At 55.6% G+C, this 20,565-nt stretch overlaps 1 protein-coding gene across 1 annotated transcript in view; it reads left to right on the top strand.

Annotated features, from left to right (window-relative positions):
* LOC140404705 (proline-, glutamic acid- and leucine-rich protein 1-like) overlaps positions 1 to 20,565 on the top strand; it is a 46,442-nt gene that overhangs the window by 20,961 nt on the left and 4,916 nt on the right. The window contains exons 9-15 of the mRNA XM_072493381.1: positions 1,006 to 1,093; positions 2,268 to 2,356; positions 11,403 to 11,519; positions 14,564 to 14,714; positions 14,973 to 15,138; positions 15,749 to 15,804; positions 18,694 to 18,897. Of these exons, the coding sequence (XP_072349482.1) occupies positions 1,006 to 1,093; positions 2,268 to 2,356; positions 11,403 to 11,519; positions 14,564 to 14,714; positions 14,973 to 15,138; positions 15,749 to 15,804; positions 18,694 to 18,897 (871 nt within the window). The remainder of the gene's footprint in view (positions 1 to 1,005; positions 1,094 to 2,267; positions 2,357 to 11,402; positions 11,520 to 14,563; positions 14,715 to 14,972; positions 15,139 to 15,748; positions 15,805 to 18,693; positions 18,898 to 20,565) is intronic.

The raw sequence follows: 20,565 nt of genomic DNA on the forward strand, positions 1-20,565 counted from the left end.
AATTTGATCCCAAGCCATTTAAGGCCATAGCAAATCCTCAGCAGCACAACTGTTGGTGAGATATTGCAGCGTTGGTTCCAGGAGTTTGGGAGATTGAAACATACAAGATCCTGAGGGGTCTTGACAGGGTGGATTTGGAGAGGATGTTTCCTCTTGTGGGGGTCTGTAGAACTCGGGATCACTTTAAAAATAAGGAGTCGCTCATTTAAAACCGAGATGAACCATCGAATCCCTACAGTGCTAAGGAGGCCATCCGACCCTCTGAAAGAGGCCCACTCCCCTGCCCTACCAACGTAACCCCACCTAACCTGCACATCTTTGGACACGGAGGGACAATTTATCACGGCCAATCCACCAAACCTGCACGTCGTTGAACTGTGGGAGGAAGCCGGAGCACCCGGAGGAAACCCACGCACACACTGGGAGAATGTGTAAATTCCGCACACAGTCACCCAAGGTTGGAATCGAATCCGGGTCCCTTTGCTCTGAGGCAGTGGTTCTAGCCACAGTGCACCCCTGAGGCGAAATGTTTTCTCTGAGGGTCATTAGTCTTTGGAACTCTCTCTAGGGGAGTCTTTGAATATTTCTTAAGCAGAGGTGGATAGATTGCTGATAAGCGAGGTCGGGGTCAGTGTTCTGTGGGGGGGGGGGGGGGGGGGGGGGGGGGCGGATGCAGATTTGCTCTCAAATCAGCCAGGATCTTATTAACTGGAGGTGCAGGCCCGAGGCCTGAATGGCCTACTCCGACTCGTTGTTCGTGTGACCACATTACTGCTCCCTTTCACTTTGTGATGGTCATGAGTAGCCCAAGGCTTAGGGGGGTGCTGGTTAATAGGGTGCCTGGCAGTGGCGATAATCCCGGTCGCATGTTTAGTGCTTTTCTCGGGTTGTTTGCGCACCTTATCCGTCGCTTTTATTGAATGATATTAGTTCCGGGGGTGTAAAACTTGTCTTCCCTGCCTCCACCTGTTGACATCTGACCCTCTCTCCTCCTCCTCACTTCAGTTCGGATTTCCCGGTGCCCGTGAAGCTGCCGCTACAGGATGTCTTGAATTTGGTTTGCCGGGTCTTGAACATCAGCACCAAGAACATGGTAAGGAAACGGGCCCTGCCGGCACCCCCCTCTACCTCGGGTGGCTCTCTTCAATTGGAAGACCTTCGCGACTTGTCGGCACCCTCCAGCGGGACTCCCCGGCCCCTCCCACACATCTGAAAACCTATCCGCACCCCCCTCTCCTCTCAGTTGTCCATTACCTTCAGGTATCCCTTTGAAAACGCAGGTACCCAAATATTAAAACTTGTCGCGTCCCCATTCTGCCTCTTATTTTGGGTCAATAAAATCTAAAGCGCCCGCCCGTGCCTGCTCAGGAATCTCCTGCAAAATGCGAATGTTCCTGGGCACCTTTTGAGGTGCCTTTTGAGTTGAGGCTGCTGCAAATCATTTTCAAAATTTACCCCCAGGTGCAGATTTCAGATCTGCCCTGCTCACTTGCAAGTTGCCGCGAGGCCGCATTACAAAGTGCAAGACGGTGGCGCCCCCCCCCTCAGTCTGTGCCTCTGCTGCCGCAGGCACGCTGGGCGTCGTAGCTCTTCCAAGGCCTTTCATCGCTTCGATTCCGCCGACAGGCGGCCTCCCAACAACTTTGTCTTTGTCACCCTCAGTTGGCACAGCGGTTAGCACTGCGGTCTCACAGCACCTGGGACCCGGGTTCGATTCCGACCTCGCGTGACTGTCTGTGTGGAGTTTGCACGTTCTCCCCCGTGTCTGCGTGGGTTTCCTCCCGCAGTCCAAAGATGTGCAGGTTAGGTGGATTGGATATGCTAAATTGTTTCTCGGGGGGGGGGGGGGATTGGGCCAAGATAGTGGGCTATTCTCAGAGGGTCGGTGCAGACTCGATGGGCCGAATGGCCTCCCGCACTGTAGGGATTATATAATATGCAGATGAACCTTTGCTTTCACCTACACAGAATATGTACTGCAGCAATATAAGAATATATACACCTCATCCCACCAGTACAACCTCCTTTATACCTCCGTGAGAGTTTCACCCTTGTTGCACCATGGGAAGCTGTTAATTAGAAGTCCCGTCTTAAGTTCTGACCGCTCTCGCCTCCCACCGTAACTTTGCGCTCCGTGCCGTGAATGGACTTGTTTTGAAAGTTGCAGTTTTCGCTTCGTCCCGACGCTGTTGTGATGCAGTGTGAAATGTCTGTTTGGTCCTCCGGAAAAATGTTTCTTCTTCTCTCTTCCTGACCCTTTGTTGCAGAGCTGGGTGGGCGAAGGGCCGCTGAGAATGCTGGTCCTGCCGACAATCCACTGCGACACCCTGGAGCTCCTGTCGTGTCTCATCACCGTGTAAGTGCAAAGAAAACCCTTCACTCAGCTCAGTGGGACACTCGCCTGGGCCTCGCACACGAGAGACCCCGAGCAAATGGGGCCTGGGGAAGGATCTTTTACAGCGCACAAGGAGACTGCTCGGGTCGTCATGTGGCAGCCCTTTGGTCGAGCTGTTCTGGTGGCGTTGATCTCCCGCCTCTTTCCCCCCCCCCCCCCCCCCCCCAGTAATTTCCTCGCAAATTTTCCCCTTTCCCCATTACGTTTTGCAAGTTCCACCCCGCCTCTTCAGCTTTAAACAAAGGTTCTACTTGTAGGCACTTGCCGCTGGAGCTTGTTAATTAGTGAATTGGATTAGGCCAGTTTTCAGAGGCGAGATTCACAGTATAAAAGTGATCCCCTACAGTGCAGACTTTGTTTGTACTGAGTGCTGAATTTGGTGCATTTGAGTGCTATAGTGAGAGTTTGGTGACTGAGGGAGTTAGGTGAGGAGGGAGTAAGGTGCTCCTTTCATTTTGTTTCCTACATTTCCGCAAAGAGCGAGAAGGGAGCCAGGAGTTTACAGAGAGTGCAGCTGACTGGGAAGAGAGTCGGAGGGTGGGAGGTCCAGTTGGTCCACAGGGCAGCTATATTCTGTAAGGTAAGAGGGGATGGAGGCTAGGCCAGTTGCATGCTCATCCTGTAGGATGTGGGTGGTGAGGGATACCACCGGTGTCCCCGCTGACTATACCTGCGTGAAGTGCACCCAATTCCAGCTCCTCCGAGACCATGTTAGGGAACTGGAGCTGGATGAACTTCGGATCATCCGGGAGGCAGAGGGGGTTATAGAGAAGAGTTACAGGGAGATAGCCTCACCCAAGGTACAGGAGTAGCTGGGTTACAGTCTGGGGAAAGAAAACAAACAGGCAGACAGTGCAGGGATCCCTCGTGGCCGTTCCCCTTCAAAACAGTATACCGTTTTGGATGCTGTTGGGGGGGGGGATGACCTACCGGGGGAAGGCCCTAGTGGTCAGGTCTCTGGCACTGAGTCTGGCTCTGGGGCTCAGAAGGGAAGGGGGGAGAATAGAAAAGCAATAGTTGTAGGAGATTCAATGGTTAGGGGAATAGATAGGAGATTCTGTGGTCGCGAGCGAGACTCCCGGAAGGTATGTTGCCTCCCGGGTGCCAGGGCCAGGGATGTCTCGGATCGTGTCTTCAGGATCCTTAAGGGGGAGGGAGAGCAGCCGGAAGTCGTGGTGCACATTGGTACCAACGACGTAGGTAGGAAAAGGGGTGTGGAGGTAATAAACAAGTTTAGGGAGTTAGGCTGGAAGTTAAAAGCCAGGACAGACCGAGTTGTCATCTCTGGTTTGTTGCCGGTGACATGTGATAGCGAGGCTATGAATAGGGAGAGAGTGCAGTTGAACACGTGGCTGCAGGAATGGTGTAGGAGGGAGCGCTTCAGGTATTTGGATAATTGGAGCGCATTCTGGGGAAGGTGGGACCTGTACAAGCAGGACGGGTTGCATCTGAACCAGAGGGGCACCAATATCCTGGGAGGGAGGTTTTCTAGTACTCTGCGGGAGGCTTTAAACTGGTTTGGCAGGGGAATGGGAACCGGATTTGTAGTCCAGCAACTAAGGTAGCCGATATTCAGGACGCCAAAGCGTCCACGGAAACTTGGATAGAAGTGGGGCAGAAATGGTTGTTGGAGGTCCCTGGTTATAGATGTTTCAATAAGATTAGGGAGGGTGGTAAAAGAGGTGGGGGGTGGCAATAAGATTAGGGAGGGTGGTAAAAGAGGTGGGGGGTGGCATTGTTAATTAGAGATAGTATAACAGCTGCAGAAAGGCAGTTCAAGGAGTATCTGCCTACTGAGGTATTATGGGTTGAAGTCAGAAATAGGAAAGGAGCAGTCACCTTGTTAGGAGTTTTCAATAGGCTCCCCAATAGTAGCAGAGATGTGGATGAACAGATTGGGAAACAGATTTTGGAAAGGTGCAGAAGTCACAGGGTAGTAGTCATGGGTGACTTCAACTTCCCAAACATTGAGTGGAAACTCGTTAGATCAAATAGTTTGGATGGGGTGGTGTTTGTGCAGTGTGTCCAGGAAGCTTTTCTAACACAGTATGTAGATTGTCCGACCAGAGGGGAGGCCATATTGGATTTGGTACTTGGTAATGAACCAGGGCAAATGATAGATTTGTTAGTGGGGGAGCATTTTGGAGATAGTGACCACAATTCTGTGACTGTCACTTTAGTAATGGAGAGGGATAGTGCGTGCAACAGGGCAAGGTTTACAATTGGGGGAAGGGTAAATAAGATGTTGTCAGACAAGAATTAAGTGCATAAGTTGGGAACATAGGAAGGACACAAGTGAAATGTGGAACTTGTTCAAGGAACAGGTACTACATGTCCTTGATATGTATGCCCCTGTCAGGCAGGGAAGAGATGGTCGAGTGAGGGAACCATGGTTGACAAGAGAGGTTGAATGTTTTGTTAAGAGGAAGAAGGAGACTTATGTAAGGCTGAGGAAACAAGGTTCAGACAGGGCGCTGGAGAGATACAAGATAGCCAGGAGGGAACTGAAGAAAGGGATAAGGAGGGCTAAGAGATGGCATGAACAATCTTTGGCAGGTAGGATCAAGGAAAACCCCAAGGCCTTTTACACGTATGTGAGAAATATGAGAATGACAAGAGCAAGGGTAGGTCCGATCAAGGACAGTAGCGGGCGATTTGTGTATTGAGTCTGAAGAGATAGGAGAGGCTTTGAACGAGTACTTTTCTTCTGTATTTACAAATGAGAGGTGCCATATTGTTGGAGAGGACAGTGTGAAACAGACTGGTAAGCTCGAGGAAATACTTGTTAGGAAGGAAGATGTGTTGGACATTTTGAAAAACTTGAGGATAGACAAGTCCCCCGGGCCTGACGGGATATATCCAAGGATTCTATGGGAAGCAAGAGATGAAATTGCAGAGCCGTTGGCAATGATCTTTTCGTCCTCACTGTCAATAGGGGTGGTACCAGGGGATTGGAGAGTGGCGAATGTCGTGCCCCTGTTCAAAAAAGGGACTAGGGATAACCCTGGGAATTACAGGCCAGTTAGTCTTTCTTCGGTGGTAGGCAAAGTAATGGAAAGAGTACTGAAGGATAGGATTTCTGAGCATCTGGAAAGACACTGCTTGATTAGGGATAGTCAGCACGGATTTGTGAGGGGTAGGTCTTGCCTTACAAATCTTATTGAATTCTTTGAGGAGGTGACCAAGCATGTGGATGAAGGTAAAGCAGTGGATGTAGTCTTCATGGATTTTAGTAAGGCATTTGATAAGGTTCCCCATGGTAGGCTTATGCAGAAAGTAAGGAGGCATGGGATAGTGGGAAATTTGGCCAGTTGGATAACAAACTGGATAACCGATTGAAGTCCGAGAGTGGTGGTGGATGGCAAATATTCAGCCTGGATCCCAGTTACCAGTGGCGTACCGCAGGGATCAGTTCTGGGTCCTCTGCTGTTTGTGATTTTCATTAATGACTTGGATGAGGGAGTTGAAGGGTCAGTAAATTTGAGACGATACGAAGATTGGTGGAGTTGTGGATAGTAAGGAGGGCTGTTGTCGGCTGCAAAGAGACATAGATAGGATGCAGAGCTGGGCTGAGAAGTGGCAGATGGAGTTTAACCCTGAAAAGTGTGAGGTTGTCCATTTTGGAAGGACAAATATGAATGCGGAATACAGGTTTAATGGTAGAGTTCTTGGCAATGTGGAGGAGCAGAGAGATCTTGGGGTCTATGTTCATACATCTTTGAAAGTTGCCACTCAAGTGGATAGAGCTGTGAAGAAGGCCTATGGTGTGCTCGCGTTCATTAACAGAGGGATTGAATTTAAGAGCCGAGAGGTGATGATGCAGCTGTACAAAACTTTGGTACGGCCACATTTGGAGTACTGTGTACAGTTCTGGTCACCTCATTTTAGGAAGGACGTGGAAGCTTTGGAAAAGGTGCAAAGGAGATTTACCAGGATGTTGCCTGGAATGGAGAGTAGGTCTTACGAGGAAAGGTTGAGGGTGCTCGGCCTTTTCTCATTAGAACGGAGAAGGATGAGGGGCGACTTGATAGAGGTTTATAAGATGATCAGGGGAATAGATAGAGTAGACAGTCAGAGACTTTTTCCCACGGGTGGAACAAACCATTACAAGGGGGACATAAATTTAAGGTGAATGGTGGAAGATATAGGGGGGATGTCAGAGGTAGGTTCTTTACCCAGAGAGTATTTTGGGGTTCAGAAACACCTTCCCTTCCTGCCTGTCTACCCCCCCTACCCTTCCTGACTGTCTCCCCCCCCCCTTCCCTTCCTGACTGTCTCCCCCCCTTCCCTTCCTGCCCGTCTCCCCCTTCCCTTCCTGCCCGTCTCCCCCTTCCCTTCCTGCCCGTCTCCCCCTTCCCTTCCTGCCCGTCTCCCCCTTCCCTTCCTGCCCGTCTCCCCCTTCCCTTCCTGCCCGTCTCCCCCTTCCCTTCCTGCCCGTCTCCCCCTTCCCTTCCTGCCCGTCTCCCCCTTCCCTTCCTGCCCGTCTCCCCCTTCCCTTCCTGCCCGTCTCCCCCTTCCCTTCCTGCCCGTCTCCCCCTTCCCTTCCTGCCCGTCTCCCCCTTCCCTTCCTGCCCGTCTCCCCCTTCCCTTCCTGCCCGTCTCCCCCCTTCCCTTCCTGCCCGTCTCCCCCCTTCCCTTCCTGCCCGTCTCCCCCCTTCCCTTCCTGCCCGTCTCCCCCCTTCCCTTCCTGCCCGTCTCCCCCCTTCCCTTCCTGCCCGTCTCCCCCCTTCCCTTCCTGCCCGTCTCCCCCCTTCCCTTCCTGCCCGCCTCCCCCCTTCCCTTCCTGCCCGCCTCCCCCCTTCCCTTCCTGCCCGCCTCCCCCCTTCCCTTCCTGCCCGCCTCCCCCCTTCCCTTCCTGCCCGCCTCCCCCCTTCCCTTCCTGCCCGCCTCCCCCCTTCCCTTCCTGCCCGCCTCCCCCCTTCCCTTCCTGCCCGCCTCCCCCCTTCCCTTCCTGCCCGCCTCCCCCCTTCCCTTCCTGCCCGCCTCCCCCCTTCCCTTCCTGCCCGCCTCCCCCCTTCCCTTCCTGCCCGCCTCCCCCCTTCCCTTCCTGCCCGCCTCCCCCCTTCCCTTCCTGCCCGCCTCCCCCCTTCCCTTCCTGCCCGCCTCCCCCCTTCCCTTCCTGCCCGCCTCCCCCCTTCCCTTCCTGCCCGCCTCCCCCCTTCCCTTCCTGCCCGCCTCCCCCCTTCCCTTCCTGCCCGCCTCCCCCCTTCCCTTCCTGCCCGCCTCCCCCCTTCCCTTCCTGCCCGCCTCCCCCCTTCCCTTCCTGCCCGCCTCCCCCTTCCCTTCCTGCCCGTCTCCCCCCTTCCCTTCCTGCCCGTCTCCCCCCTTCCCTTCCTGCCCGTCTCCCCCCTTCCCTTCCTGCCCGTCTCCCCCCTTCCCTTCCTGCCCGTCTCCCCCCTTCCCTTCCTGCCCGTCTCCCCCCTTCCCTTCCTGCCCGTCTCCCCCCTTCCCTTCCTGCCCGCCTCCCCCCTTCCCTTCCTGCCCGCCTCCCCCCTTCCCTTCCTGCCCGCCTCCCCCCTTCCCTTCCTGCCCGCCTCCCCCCTTCCCTTCCTGCCCGCCTCCCCCCTTCCCTTCCTGCCCGCCTCCCCCCTTCCCTTCCTGCCCGCCTCCCCCCTTCCCTTCCTGCCCGCCTCCCCCCTTCCCTTCCTGCCCGCCTCCCCCCTTCCCTTCCTGCCCGCCTCCCCCCTTCCCTTCCTGCCCGCCTCCCCCCTTCCCTTCCTGCCCGCCTCCCCCCTTCCCTTCCTGCCCGCCTCCCCCCTTCCCTTCCTGCCCGCCTCCCCCCTTCCCTTCCTGCCCGCCTCCCCCCTTCCCTTCCTGCCCGCCTCCCCCTTCCCTTCCTGCCCGCCTCCCCCCTTCCCTTCCTGCCCGCCTCCCCCCTTCCCTTCCTGCCCGCCTCCCCCCTTCCCTTCCTGCCCGCCTCCCCCCTTCCCTTCCTGCCCGCCTCCCCCCTTCCCTTCCTGCCCGCCTCCCCCCTTCCCTTCCTGCCCGCCTCCCCCCTTCCCTTCCTGCCCGCCTCCCCCCTTCCCTTCCTGCCCGCCTCCCCCCTTCCCTTCCTGCCCGCCTCCCCCCTTCCCTTCCTGCCCGCCTCCCCCCTTCCCTTCCTGCCCGCCTCCCCCCTTCCCTTCCTGCCCGCCTCCCCCCTTCCCTTCCTGCCCGTCCTCCCCCCTTCCCTTCCTGCCCGTCTCCCCCCTTCCCTTCCTGCCCGTCTCCCCCCTTCCCTTCCTGCCCGTCTCCCCCCTTCCCTTCCTGCCCGTCTCCCCCCTTCCCTTCCTGCCCGTCTCCCCCCTTCCCTTCCTGCCCGTCTCCCCCCTTCCCTTCCTGCCCGTCTCCCCCCTTCCCTTCCTGCCCGTCTCCCCCCTTCCCTTCCTGCCCGTCTCCCCCCTTCCCTTCCTGCCCGTCTCCCCCCTTCCCTTCCTGCCCGTCTCCCCCCTTCCCTTCCTGCCCGTCTCCCCCCTTCCCTTCCTGCCCGTCTCCCCCCTTCCCTTCCTGCCCGTCTCCCCCCTTCCCTTCCTGCCCGTCTCCCCCCTTCCCTTCCTGCCCGTCTCCCCCCTTCCCTTCCTGCCCGTCTCCCCCCTTCCCTTCCTGCCCGTCTCCCCCCTTCCCTTCCTGCCCGTCTCCCCCCTTCCCTTCCTGCCCGTCTCCCCCCTTCCCTTCCTGCCCGTCTCCCCCCTTCCCTTCCTGCCCGTCTCCCCCCTTCCCTTCCTGCCCGTCTCCCCCCTTCCCTTCCTGCCCGTCTCCCCCCTTCCCTTCCTGCCCGTCTCCCCCCTTCCCTTCCTGCCCGTCTCCCCCCTTCCCTTCCTGCCCGTCTCCCCCCTTCCCTTCCTGCCCGTCTCCCCCCTTCCCTTCCTGCCCGTCTCCCCCCTTCCCTTCCTGCCCGTCTCCCCCCTTCCCTTCCTGCCCGTCTCCCCCCTTCCCTTCCTGCCCGTCTCCCCCCTTCCCTTCCTGCCCGTCTCCCCCCTTCCCTTCCTGCCCATAACACCATGGCCGATCCTCTATCTCAACGACATGCTCCTGCGCTCTCCCAATACGTCTTTAGGGTCTAGCAATCTACCCATTTCCTTCTTAAATATATTCAGTGGCTTGGCCTTCTGTAAAGAGGATTCCACGGGTTCCACCACACATGTTCCTCCTCAGTCTGTATCCTGGAACTGTGATTTCCCCTTGCCCCAGATTCCCTTCCATCAAGTGTCTCCAGCCCTGTCAGATTGGTGTGCATTTCAGTGAGATGCCCCCCCTCATTCCTCTACTCTTTATTGAAATGTGGGCAATACTGGTTGGCCAGATGGGCCACCGTTTATTGCCCACCCCTAATTACCACCTCCGAGGGCGTCTGTAGGCCAGACCCGGTACGGAAGGCAGATTTCTTTCCCTAAAGGCCAGGTGTGGTTTCAGGAGGTCTGAGGTTCAGTCATGGCATGCTCTGTATTTACGTGCGGGCTGTCGCCTGGAGCTGTGGATAGCGATGGTCAGATGTTCTCCCGTCATGCGGAGCAGGAATCTCTCGCTCTCTTCTCGCCTGCCATTGACGGAGTTGCCAGTTGACACAGGACCGACTGACACAGAAATGTGCATCGGCCGTGTGGCAGAGGCAGATTCAGCGACACCAGAGTTCTATACGGAAAGTGCCGAAACTTGGGACAGCCATGAAATATTTACAATGTTGGTTCCTGCCTGCCTGTCTCTCCCCCCTTCCTGCCTGCCTGTCTCTCCCCCCTTCCTGCCTGCCTGTCTCTCCCCCCCTTCCTGCCTGCCTGTCTCTCCCCCCTTCCTGCCTGCCTGTCTCTCCCCCCTTCCTGCCTGCCTGTCTCTCCCCCCTTCCTGCCTGCCTGTCTCTCCCCCCTTCCTGCCTGCCTGTCTCTCCCCCCTTCCTGCCTGCCTGTCTCTCCCCCCTTCCTGCCTGCCTGTCTCTCCCCCCTTCCTGCCTGCCTGTCTCTCCCCCCTTCCTGCCTGCCTGTCTCTCCCCCCTTCCTGCCTGCCTGTCTCTCCCCCCTTCCTGCCTGCCTGTCTCTCCCCCCTTCCTGCCTGCCTGTCTCTCCCCCCTTCCTGCCTGCCTGTCTCTCCCCCCTTCCTGCCTGCCTGTCTCTCCCCCCTTCCTGCCTGCCTGTCTCTCCCCCCTTCCTGCCTGCCTGTCTCTCCCCCCTTCCTGCCTGCCTGTCTCTCCCCCCTTCCTGCCTGCCTGTCTCTCCCCCCTTCCTGCCTGCCTGTCTCTCCCCCCTTCCTGCCTGCCTGTCTCTCCCCCCTTCCTGCCTGCCTGTCTCTCCCCCCTTCCTGCCTGCCTGTCTCTCCCCCCCTTCCTGCCTGCCTGTCTCTCCCCCCCTTCCTGCCTGCCTGTCTCTCCCCCCCCTTCCTGCCTGCCTGTCTCTCCCCCCCCTTCCTGCCTGCCTGTCTCTCCCCCCCCTTCCTGCCTGCCTGTCTCTCCCCCCTTCCTGCCTGCCTGTCTCTCCCCCCTTCCTGCCTGCCTGTCTCTCCCCCCTTCCTGCCTGCCTGTCTCTCCCCCCTTCCTGCCTGCCTGTCTCTCCCCCCTTCCTGCCTGCCTGTCTCTCCCCCCTTCCTGCCTGCCTGTCTCTCCCCCCTTCCTGCCTGCCTGTCTCTCCCCCCTTCCTGCCTGCCTGTCTCTCCCCCCCTTCCTGCCTGCCTGTCTCTCCCCCCTTCCTGCCTGCCTGTCTCTCCCCCCTTCCTGCCTGCCTGTCTCTCCCCCTTCCTGCCTGCCTGTCTCTTCCCCCCTTCCTGCCTGCCTGTCTCTTCCCCCCTTCCTGCCTGCCTGTCTGTCTCTCCCCCCTTCCTGCCTGCCTGTCTCTCCCCCCCTTCCTGCCTGCCTGTCTCTCCCCCCTTCCTGCCTGCCTGTCTCTCCCCCCCCCCCCTCCTTCCTGCCCGCCTGTCTCCGCCCTGCCCCCCCCCCTTCCTGCCTGTCTGTCTGTCCCCCCTTCCTGCCTGTCTGTCTGTCCCCTACGTGTCAGGTTGAAAACTGATGCCCCGGGTTGTGACGTTGGTTGTCTTGGGTCCACAGGTGCAGGAAGCATCTTCTGCGCTTCGCGGACGTCATCTGCAGGCTCTTCCCCCAGCTCCTGACTACATGGGGCACGCCGCGCGACGGAGCCGTACCCGGACAGGAGAAAGCCTACAGGTCAGATCGTGCAAAGTTCTCATTCCGGGTTGGGGGTGTTGTGTAAGCAGTGCCGAGACGGTCAGAGGGAGGGGGTTGGGGAAGCGCGGAGGACTCCCGTTCGTGACTCCCTCGTTCACTGGTTCGCTTAGCCTCTGTCCACCACGTCATCCATTGCTTGGCCCGAATGTTCACTTATCCCGGGATTTAAAAATGTGAGCCAACTTTAGGAAATGCCAAAATGCAAGTTTCAAGCAGGAAGCTGCCAGTGTGCGCCGTCTAGCCTTGTTTCCGCGTGGGGTGCGGCTTGTTGACGTGTTTAATCCCTGATCACGCTTCACCTCCAGTCTCGAGTACAGCTCCGTAAATGACAAATTTTAAGCTTCTCTTGTTTTGCTCAACAATCCCCCCCCCCCCCCCCCCCCCCCCCCCCCGATGACTTTCTGTTCAAATGCATCAAAAACATCGTTGATGCTTTCCACCCATAAAGTTTTAGGATGGTACCTGTCTTAATTGACTTCCAACCTGAAGCACGTCCGTTCGCGATTTTGCCGTTGCCGAGGTTTCATGGGGGTGCAAGTCTGGCAAGCGGGACCTTTACAGTAATTTCTCTCGCCCCGCCGCCCTCACGGTCTATCCCTTTTTTTTTTTTTGCCCTTCTTTCCGCCTTCCCCGCTTTCCGATCGACTGGGGGGGGAAACGCTCTGGAATTCCCTCCCTAAACCCCTCAGATCAACCTTAAACCGGCGCCGGAGACCAGGTTCGCTTGACCAAGCTTTTTTGTCCTGCGGCTTGGAGCCATGCTTAAACGCTCCTGTTGAAGCGCCTGTTCTAAAGGCGCCAGGTAAATGCAAGTTGTTGGAGGTGCGCCCACTCCTCAGTTTGAAAGTGAGCAAGGCAAACACTGCCTTGTGGATGTTCTTCAACGTGATCTTTCTTGGGGATGCGGGTGTCACTGGGCTGGGTCAGCATTTGTTGCCCGTCGAGTCTGCACTGATCCTCTGAAAGTACACCCTGCCCAGGCACACTCCCCCCTGCCTCATCCCCATCATCCCACCTAACCTTTGGACACAAAGGGACAATTTAGCACAGTCAATCCACCTAGCCTGCATGTCTTTGGGCTGTGGGAGGAAACCCACGCAGACACGGGGGAGAACATGCAAACTCGACAAAAACAGTCACCCGAGGCCGGAATCGAACCCGGGTCCCTGACGCTGTGAGACAGCAGTGCTAACCCACTACCCGCGAGTTCAGCGACATTAGCCTCAGGCCGGTGTCTTCCCCCCCCCCCCCTCGAGCGACGGGATTCTCCTTCATCTGCTCTGCTCTATTTTTCCTCACGTCTCGCTGGCTCTGGTAACCGCTCACACGGCAGGTTTTCTTTTGCCACCCAGGGCCTCGCATCAGATTGAGGGCGTGCCTCCTTCAGAGTGTAGGAGAGTTGATGGGGATGCAAGCCGTTCTGATGGGTTAAGTTTCACTGGTGACTGTTGGACCTCGGGAACAGGAGGAGGCCATTCAGCCCACCGAGCCTGATCCTCCATTCAATAAGAGAGGATTCAAAATGCTAACGGCCCTCTGAGGGAAGAAATCCTTGCTCATCTCCCGTCTTAGAAGGGACTCCCCTTATTTTGAAATTGTGTCCAGTTAGTTCCAGATTTCCCCCCGCTAGAGGGCGCATTCTCTCCTCCAGATGCCCTGTCAAAGCCCCCTCCGAACCTTGCATGTCTTAATAAGATCAGCGCTCATTCTTCTAAATTCCAACGGGTAGAGGCCCAACCTGCTCACCCCTGTGACTTGGGCGAGGGAAGTGAATGCGCTGTTGCCAAGTTTGCAGCTGATGCAAAGATATGTGGGAAGGGAAGAGGTGAGGATGACACAGAGGGATAGAGACAAGTTAGGTGAGTGGGCAAAAACTTGGCCGATGGGGTATAATGTAGGAAAATGTGAAACTGTGCACTATGGTAGGAAGAATAAAGGAGCTGAATATTATTTAAATGCCTTACAACACCAGGTTAAAGTCCAAAAGGAGCTGTGCTCTGAAAGCTCGTGATTCCAAATAAACCTGTTGGACTTTAACCTGATGTTGTAAGACTTCCTACTGGGCCCACCCCAGTCCAACGCCGGCGTCTCCACATCATTATTTAAATGGAGAGAGATTGCAGAAAACGCCAGCACACCGGGATCTGGGGGTCCTCGTGTATAAATCACAAAAAGCTACCACGCAAGTTCAGCAGGTAATAGGGAAGGCAACTGGAATGTTGGCCTTTATTTCAAAGGGAATGGAGTATAAAAATAGGGAAGTCTTGCTAAAAGTATACAAGACATTAGTTGGACCACACCTCGAATACTGTGAACAGTTTTGGTCACCTTATCTAAAGAACGATACACCGGCATTGGCGGCCGTCCAGAGAAGGTTCACTCGGTTGATCCCGGGTAGGGAGGGGTTTTCTTATGAGGAGAGGTTGAGTAGGTCGGGCCTGTCCTCATTGGGTGTTTAGAAGAATGAGAGGCGACCTTATTGAGACATATCGGATTCTCAGGGGGTTTGACAGGGTCGATGCTGAGAGGTTGCTTCCCCTTGTGGGAGAGTCTAGGACCAGAGGGCAGAATCTCAGAATGGGGAGACAGAGATGAGGAGGAATTTCTTCTCTCCAGAGGGGAGTGAATCTGGGGAATTCTTTACTGTAAAGGCTGGGTCGTTGAGTACGTTCAAGGCCGAGATTTTTAATCTGTGAGGGAATCGAGGGTTATGGGGATAAGGCGGGAAAGTGGAGTTGAGGATTATATCCGATCAGTCATGAATCATTGAATAGCAGAGCTGACCCGAAGGGCCTACTTCTGCTCCTCCGTATTATGGTGACTCCCATCGTTCTCCTGACATGGTTGAACCTCAGCCGCCCCCTGCGGTGACCTGCATCCGCGCTCAGTGTATCGAACCACTGCCACCGATCCAGGGCAACACGGGAGGGGTAATAAGTGCCCTTGTCAGCGACGCCCACCATCCGTCCCATGAACACCTTGGACCAAAACAGTAACTAAAATGACAACCGTTGTGTTTGCAGCTCAGTGCGGGTCAAGGTCTACGAGGTCCTGGCCACGTGGGTGAAGGTCTGTGGGGCTTCGTCCGGGGTCCTGCAAGGATCATTCCACCATTCTGATATCTTATTGGCCAACTTGATCGCTGACATCACTCCGGTGGCGGACACGACGAAGGTAAGGAAGCCGGGGGGGCAAGGTGCGTGGCTCGCCAGGAGGCTAACGTTCTGTCCAAATGCTCCTGATGGTGTTTGATGAGGGAGTGAATCCATAATGGACCCGCTTGCTGAAACCCCCTCCCCTCCGCCGCCTCCCAGGCAACTAGGCACATATCGACGTGGGGCAGTCGGAGGGCAAAGGTGGTGCGAGGGGGTTGGGGGGGAGAGAATGACCCTGCGCCAACCTGACGGTGGCTTTTGTCCTTTGCCCACCCAGCTGCGAGCGGGCAAGCCAGCAGGGGATGGGGCCCAGCCCGTCAGCTACAGCAAACGCCGCAACAAGAAGCAGAAGCTGATGGACCTGAATGACGCTGCGGTGATGGCAGGCCACAAGAAGCAGGACGTGACCGCCAACAGCGATGTCTGCCTGGCGGCATTGAAAGGTACCTCGCATGCGCAACGTCCTTCTCCCTGCTCCTCTCGGCGCGGCGCCCCTCCCGCCTCGCTGCCGCCGCCTCATCTCGACAGTCGAAAACCGGGGGACACTGTCTCACAATAAGGGGCAGTCCATTTGGGGACTGAGTTGAGGAGAGATTGCTTCACTCGATAGAGGGTGGCGGAGCTTTCGAATTTCCTACCCCGGAGAGCTTCTCTATCTATGCTCCTGCAGCTTTCTTCATCTATCTGTTTCCGTCTCTCAGCACGATTTGCCTCGGTCACTCGCTGTGGCGGCAAGTTCCACGTTCCCGCCACTCTCTGGGCGCCGGAGGTTCCTCTGGAGCCTCCACGTTCCTCCAATCCGCTACGTTGAAAATTGGCTCAGTCGCCTCCCGCGTGGTGAAGCCCCCATCCCCCACCCCCATCGCGACCCCCCCCAGAGGCGCGGCCTCTGCGTGCACCCTCTCGGGCCGGGCTCTCCCGACAGTCTGATGCAGAACCGCTTCGCTCTCCTCGCCTGCGCTCCACCGACCTCTTGGCTCCGTCACCGGCAGATGGGAGTCCCTAATTCTCTGATTTGTTTTATGTTCTCCCCACCCACCCCCACGCCCACAGTCTGCAGCGATGTGATCCTGTCCTGTGGAAGCTTGGTGAAGGAGGAAACACATAAGGTGAGTGTGGCTTACTCCAGGGGTCGTGTACAAAGTCAGCTTGGCTTCCATTCTGATAACGGTTCACGGGCTGTCACTTGTGGTTTAACAATAGTGCATCATTTGCAAAGCACATTTACTCCACCTCGGGATAACCTAAAGGACTTCATTGTTGGAGGGGGGGGGCTAGGGGGGATGTTGGGGGGGGGGGGGGTGGTGGCGGTCGGGGGCCAGGGGGGGGGAAATGTTGGCAGGGGGGGAGGGGGCCAGAGGGGGATGTTTGAGGGGTGGGGGGGGTGTTGGCGGGAGCTGTTACAATTCTGTACTGGAAAATGAGTACAATTAATATAAGTAATAGTTTTTCAGCAACCTGTGTCATTGCAAGGACCGTTCGTAATGAATTGATGGCGAGAAACATTCTCCCTTGGCTGGAGAGTCAGTGACCAGAGGGCACCGGGAGAGCACAGAGTTGAGAATTTCTTTCATGCCGCGAATTACCGCGATCTGGAAAGATAGTGGAAGCAGATTGAATCGGAGGGGCATCAAATAAATACATGGGAATGAAACTCCTGACAACTGAATGTTAACGTGCGACGACTATTAGGGGTGATAATGATGCCCCCAGTGGAGGGGGAGGCAGAGATAGTGGCGGCAATGGACGCAGAGAAGGCATTTGATAGGGTGGAGTGGGAGTATTTATGGGAAGTGTTAAGGAGGTTTGGGTTTGGGAACGGGTTTATTCGCTGGGTTAGACTTCTTTATGGGGCTCCAACGGCAAGCGTAGTTACAGGTCGACATAGATCGGAGTATTTCCGACTATATAGGGGAACAAGACAGGGATGCCCGCTGTCTCCATTGTTGTTCGCGTTGGCAATTGAACCTCTGGCCATGGCGTTGAGGGACTCCAGGAAATGGAGAGGGGTGATTAGAGGGGGAGAAGAACACCGAGTCTCGTTATACGCGGATGACCTATTGTTATACGTGTCGGACCCAGCGGGGGGGATGATAGAGGTTATGCTAATTTTGAGGGGGTTCGGGGATTTCTCGGGGGTATAGGCTAAACATGGGGAAGAGTGAATTATTTGTGATACATCCAGGGGACCAGAGTAGAGAGATAGAATGCTTGCCTCTAAGGAAAGTGGAAAGAAACTTCCGATACCTGGGGATTCAGATCGCTAGGAGCTGGGGAACCTTGCACAGACTTAATCTGACACGGTTGGTAGAACAAATGGAGGAGGACTTCAAGAGGTGGGACATGCAGCCTCTATCGCTGGCGGGCAGGGTGCAAGCAATTAAGATGATGGTCCTCCCGAGGTTCTTATTTGTATTTCAATGTCTCCTTATACTAATCACCAAGACCTTTTTGAATAAAATAGACAGGAGCATCACGAGCTTCGTGTGGGCAGGGAAAGTTCCGAGAGTAAGGAGGGGGTTCCTTCAGCGTAGTAGGGACAGAGGAGGATTGGCACTACCGAACTTGGGCGATTACTATTGGGCCGCCAATGTGGCAATGATACGTAAATGGATGATGGAGGGTGAGGGAGCGGCGTGGAAAAGACTGGAGAGAAAGTCCTGTAAAGGGACGAGTTTAGAGGCGCTGGTGACGGCGCCGCTACCGATCTCACCTAAAAGGTTTACCACTAACCCGGTGGTGGCGGCAATATTGAATATCTGGGAACAGTGGAGGCGACAGAGAGGGGTGCGGGCAGCCCTGGTGGGGTCCCCAATCAGGAACAACCATAGGTTCGCCCCAGGAAGAATGGATGGAGGATTTCAGAGCTGGTACCAATTGGGAATTAGGAGGGTGGGAGATTTATTTATAGATGGGACTTTTGCGAGCTTGGGAGCATTGGAGGAAAAGTATAAGTTGCCCCAGGGAAATTTCTTGAGATATATGCAGGTGAGGGCGTTTACTAGACAACAGGTGAGGGAATTTCCGTTGCTCCCGACACGGGATACAGGACAGGGTGCTTTCAGGGGTGTGGGTCGGAGAGGGCAAGGTGTCAGAGATTTACCGATAGATGAGGGAAGAGGGGGAGGAGTCGGTGGGCGAACTAAAAGGAAAGTGGGAAGAAGAACTAGGGGAGGAGATAGAGGAGGGTATGTGGGCTGATGCCCTAAGCAGGGTAAATTCCTCTTCCTCATGCGCCAGGCTTAGCCTGATTCAATTTAAGATGCTACATAGAGCACACATAACGGGAGCAAGATTGAGCAGGTTCTTTGGAGTGGAGGACAAATGTGGGAGGTGTGGCGGGAGCCTGGCAAACCACGCACATATGTTTTGGGCGTGCCCGGCACTGGAAGGGTATTGGAAGGGAGTGACTGGAGTGATTTCGCGGGTGGTGAAGTCCCGGGTCAAACCAGGCTGGGGGTTCGCTCTATTTGGAGTTGCGGAAGAGCCGGGAGTGCAGGAGGCGAAAGAGGCCGACGTTGTGGCCTTTATGTCCCTAGTAGCCCGGCGTAGGATCCTACTCGTGGAAGGAGGCGAAACCCCCCGGACTGGAGGCCTGGGTAAATGATATGGCGGGGTTCATTAAACTGGAGCAGATAAAGTTTGCCCTGAGAGGATCGGCTCAAGGGTTCACCAGGCGGTGGCAGCCATTTCTCGACTACCTAGGGGAACGTTAGAGGGAAGACAGATGACCAGCAGCAGCAACCCGGGGGGTGGGGGGAGGGTTTAGTTTAGTTTAGGTCAAAGATAAAGGGGTTTTGTTACTTGTGTATTGTTAAAAATTTCTGTATTATTGTTGCGTTTGCTTTGTAAGAGGGGAAAAATTGTTGTTTGGGGAAAAAATTTCAATAAAACATATTTATAAAAAAAAAAAGGGAATGAAACTCCTGCAGCCTGTCGTCTTGTTGTACTGAGGAGCCGTCGCCTTGTTGCTGACCTCCTCCTCTCTCTCCCCGCAGAAGTTCCATGAGCTGGTGCTGCCCCTCCTGATCCGTCTGCAGCAGGGCGTGGGCAAGGCGAGCCCCTACCTCCGCGCGGACTGCCGGAGGGAACTCTGCCGCCTCCTGCTCTTCCTGCTGCTGGTTCCCAATTCAAAATGGCCGCCGCCGCTGCATTGCGCCGTCAGAATCTTCAGCCGGGGTCAGAACGATGGAGACACCGAGGTAACACAAGGAAACAGCTGCCGGGTCCCCGGACACTTCACTGCTCCAAATGTTCCCATTTATAATAACCCTTGTCCGTACATATAATAAGACTATGTAAACGTCATGCTGCAGTTCCACCTTCTTGCCTGAAGTGGTGCTGCAGCTGCACAACACTGTCCTGTAGAAGAGCAGAAACTGCTCAGCCAACTTGTAGCTTGTAAATTTAAGTGCGGAACAATCCCATAAAGCAGGGACCTAATTAAGTCTGTCTCAATTCCGTTTGAGAATGCTCAGTTGTACCTGTAAACTACTCTTTTTTTTTTTTTTTTTTTACATTGTTTCGTGGGCCAGCACCAATTACCCACCCCTAATGACCCTTGAACTGAGGATATTTGAGAGTCAACCACATTGCTGCAGGTCTGGAGTCATATGTCAGCCAGACCAGGGTAAGGACTTCCTTCCCCAAAGGGTCCTCAGTGAACCAGATGGGTTTTGCGACAATGTGACCGCCGTTAATTACACTTTCATTTCCAGATTTTTATTGAATTCAAAATTCGCCATCTGCCGTGGTGGGATTCGAACCTCAGTCCCCCAGGGCAATACCCCGGGTCTCTGGATGACTAGTCTAGTGACAATACCACTACACCACCTACCTGGCTTCCCCTCAAATGCTGCGGCATCCCCAGCTGTGGTGGTCTAGAAACTGAGGGGGGCGGGGAGCAGCCTTGGAAAAAGTGGCAGTTCATTTAGGGTGGTGGTGAGGTGGAATCTCTTCGCTCGGAGGCTGGTGAATCTTTGGACTCCTCTACCCCAGAGAGCCTGCGGAAGCTCAAAGTCATTGAGCACGTTCAAGACGGTCGATGGGGGTTTTGAGATGCTAACGGACATCGAAGGATAGAGGGGATAGCACGGGGTGGAAGATCGGCTGCGATGGAACTGAGTGGCGGAGCAAGCTCGAGGGGCTGAATGGCGGAGCAAGCTCGAGGGGCTGAATGGCCTCCCCATGGAGAGTAGAAAAATGGTTATGTTTCTGGACTAGTTACACAAGTCGTGGGAAAATGGCCCAGCAACTTGAGATGGGGGGGGGGGGGGGGATTTAAATTCGATTCATTAAATAAACCTGGGATAAAACTGATCTCAGCAATGGTGAAGGTGACACTGTCACATTATTGTGACGGTTTCACCTTTACGAGAACCTTCTAGTCCTTCAGGGAGGGAAATCTCTGCAGCTCGCCCCGTCTGGCCTCCATGTGACTCCAGACCCCCCCCCCCCCCCACAGCAATGTGGTCCCCTCTGAAATGATCCAGAGAGCCGCTCAGTTGCGTTCGAGGCAGTGGCTCTCCAGCGCCTCCTCGAGGGCGATTTGGGATGGGCAAGCAAATACTGGCTTTGCCTGTGGCACCCCCGTCCTTGTGATTGAATGACATTTTTTGGAAAAAAAAAGTTGACTAAACCACTCCTTGTGCCACGCTCTCCCCGCGCTCTGAGCAAAGAATCTTAACGGGCGCCAAGTCCTGGGGTCCCCAACGAGCGCAAACATCTCCGTATATCCCCCATCGAACCCTTCAGTCGTATTGAAGGTCTCTTATCAGAGCGCCCGTCAATCGAGAGAAACGTCAACCATTTCAATCATACCTGATGGGTCTAATCTCTTGGGTTTTAATATCAATCCAGTACTGATCTTT

Source organism: Scyliorhinus torazame, chromosome 31, assembly GCF_047496885.1.
Source record: "Scyliorhinus torazame isolate Kashiwa2021f chromosome 31, sScyTor2.1, whole genome shotgun sequence".
In the NCBI taxonomy this organism is placed as follows: domain Eukaryota; kingdom Metazoa; phylum Chordata; class Chondrichthyes; order Carcharhiniformes; family Scyliorhinidae; genus Scyliorhinus; species Scyliorhinus torazame.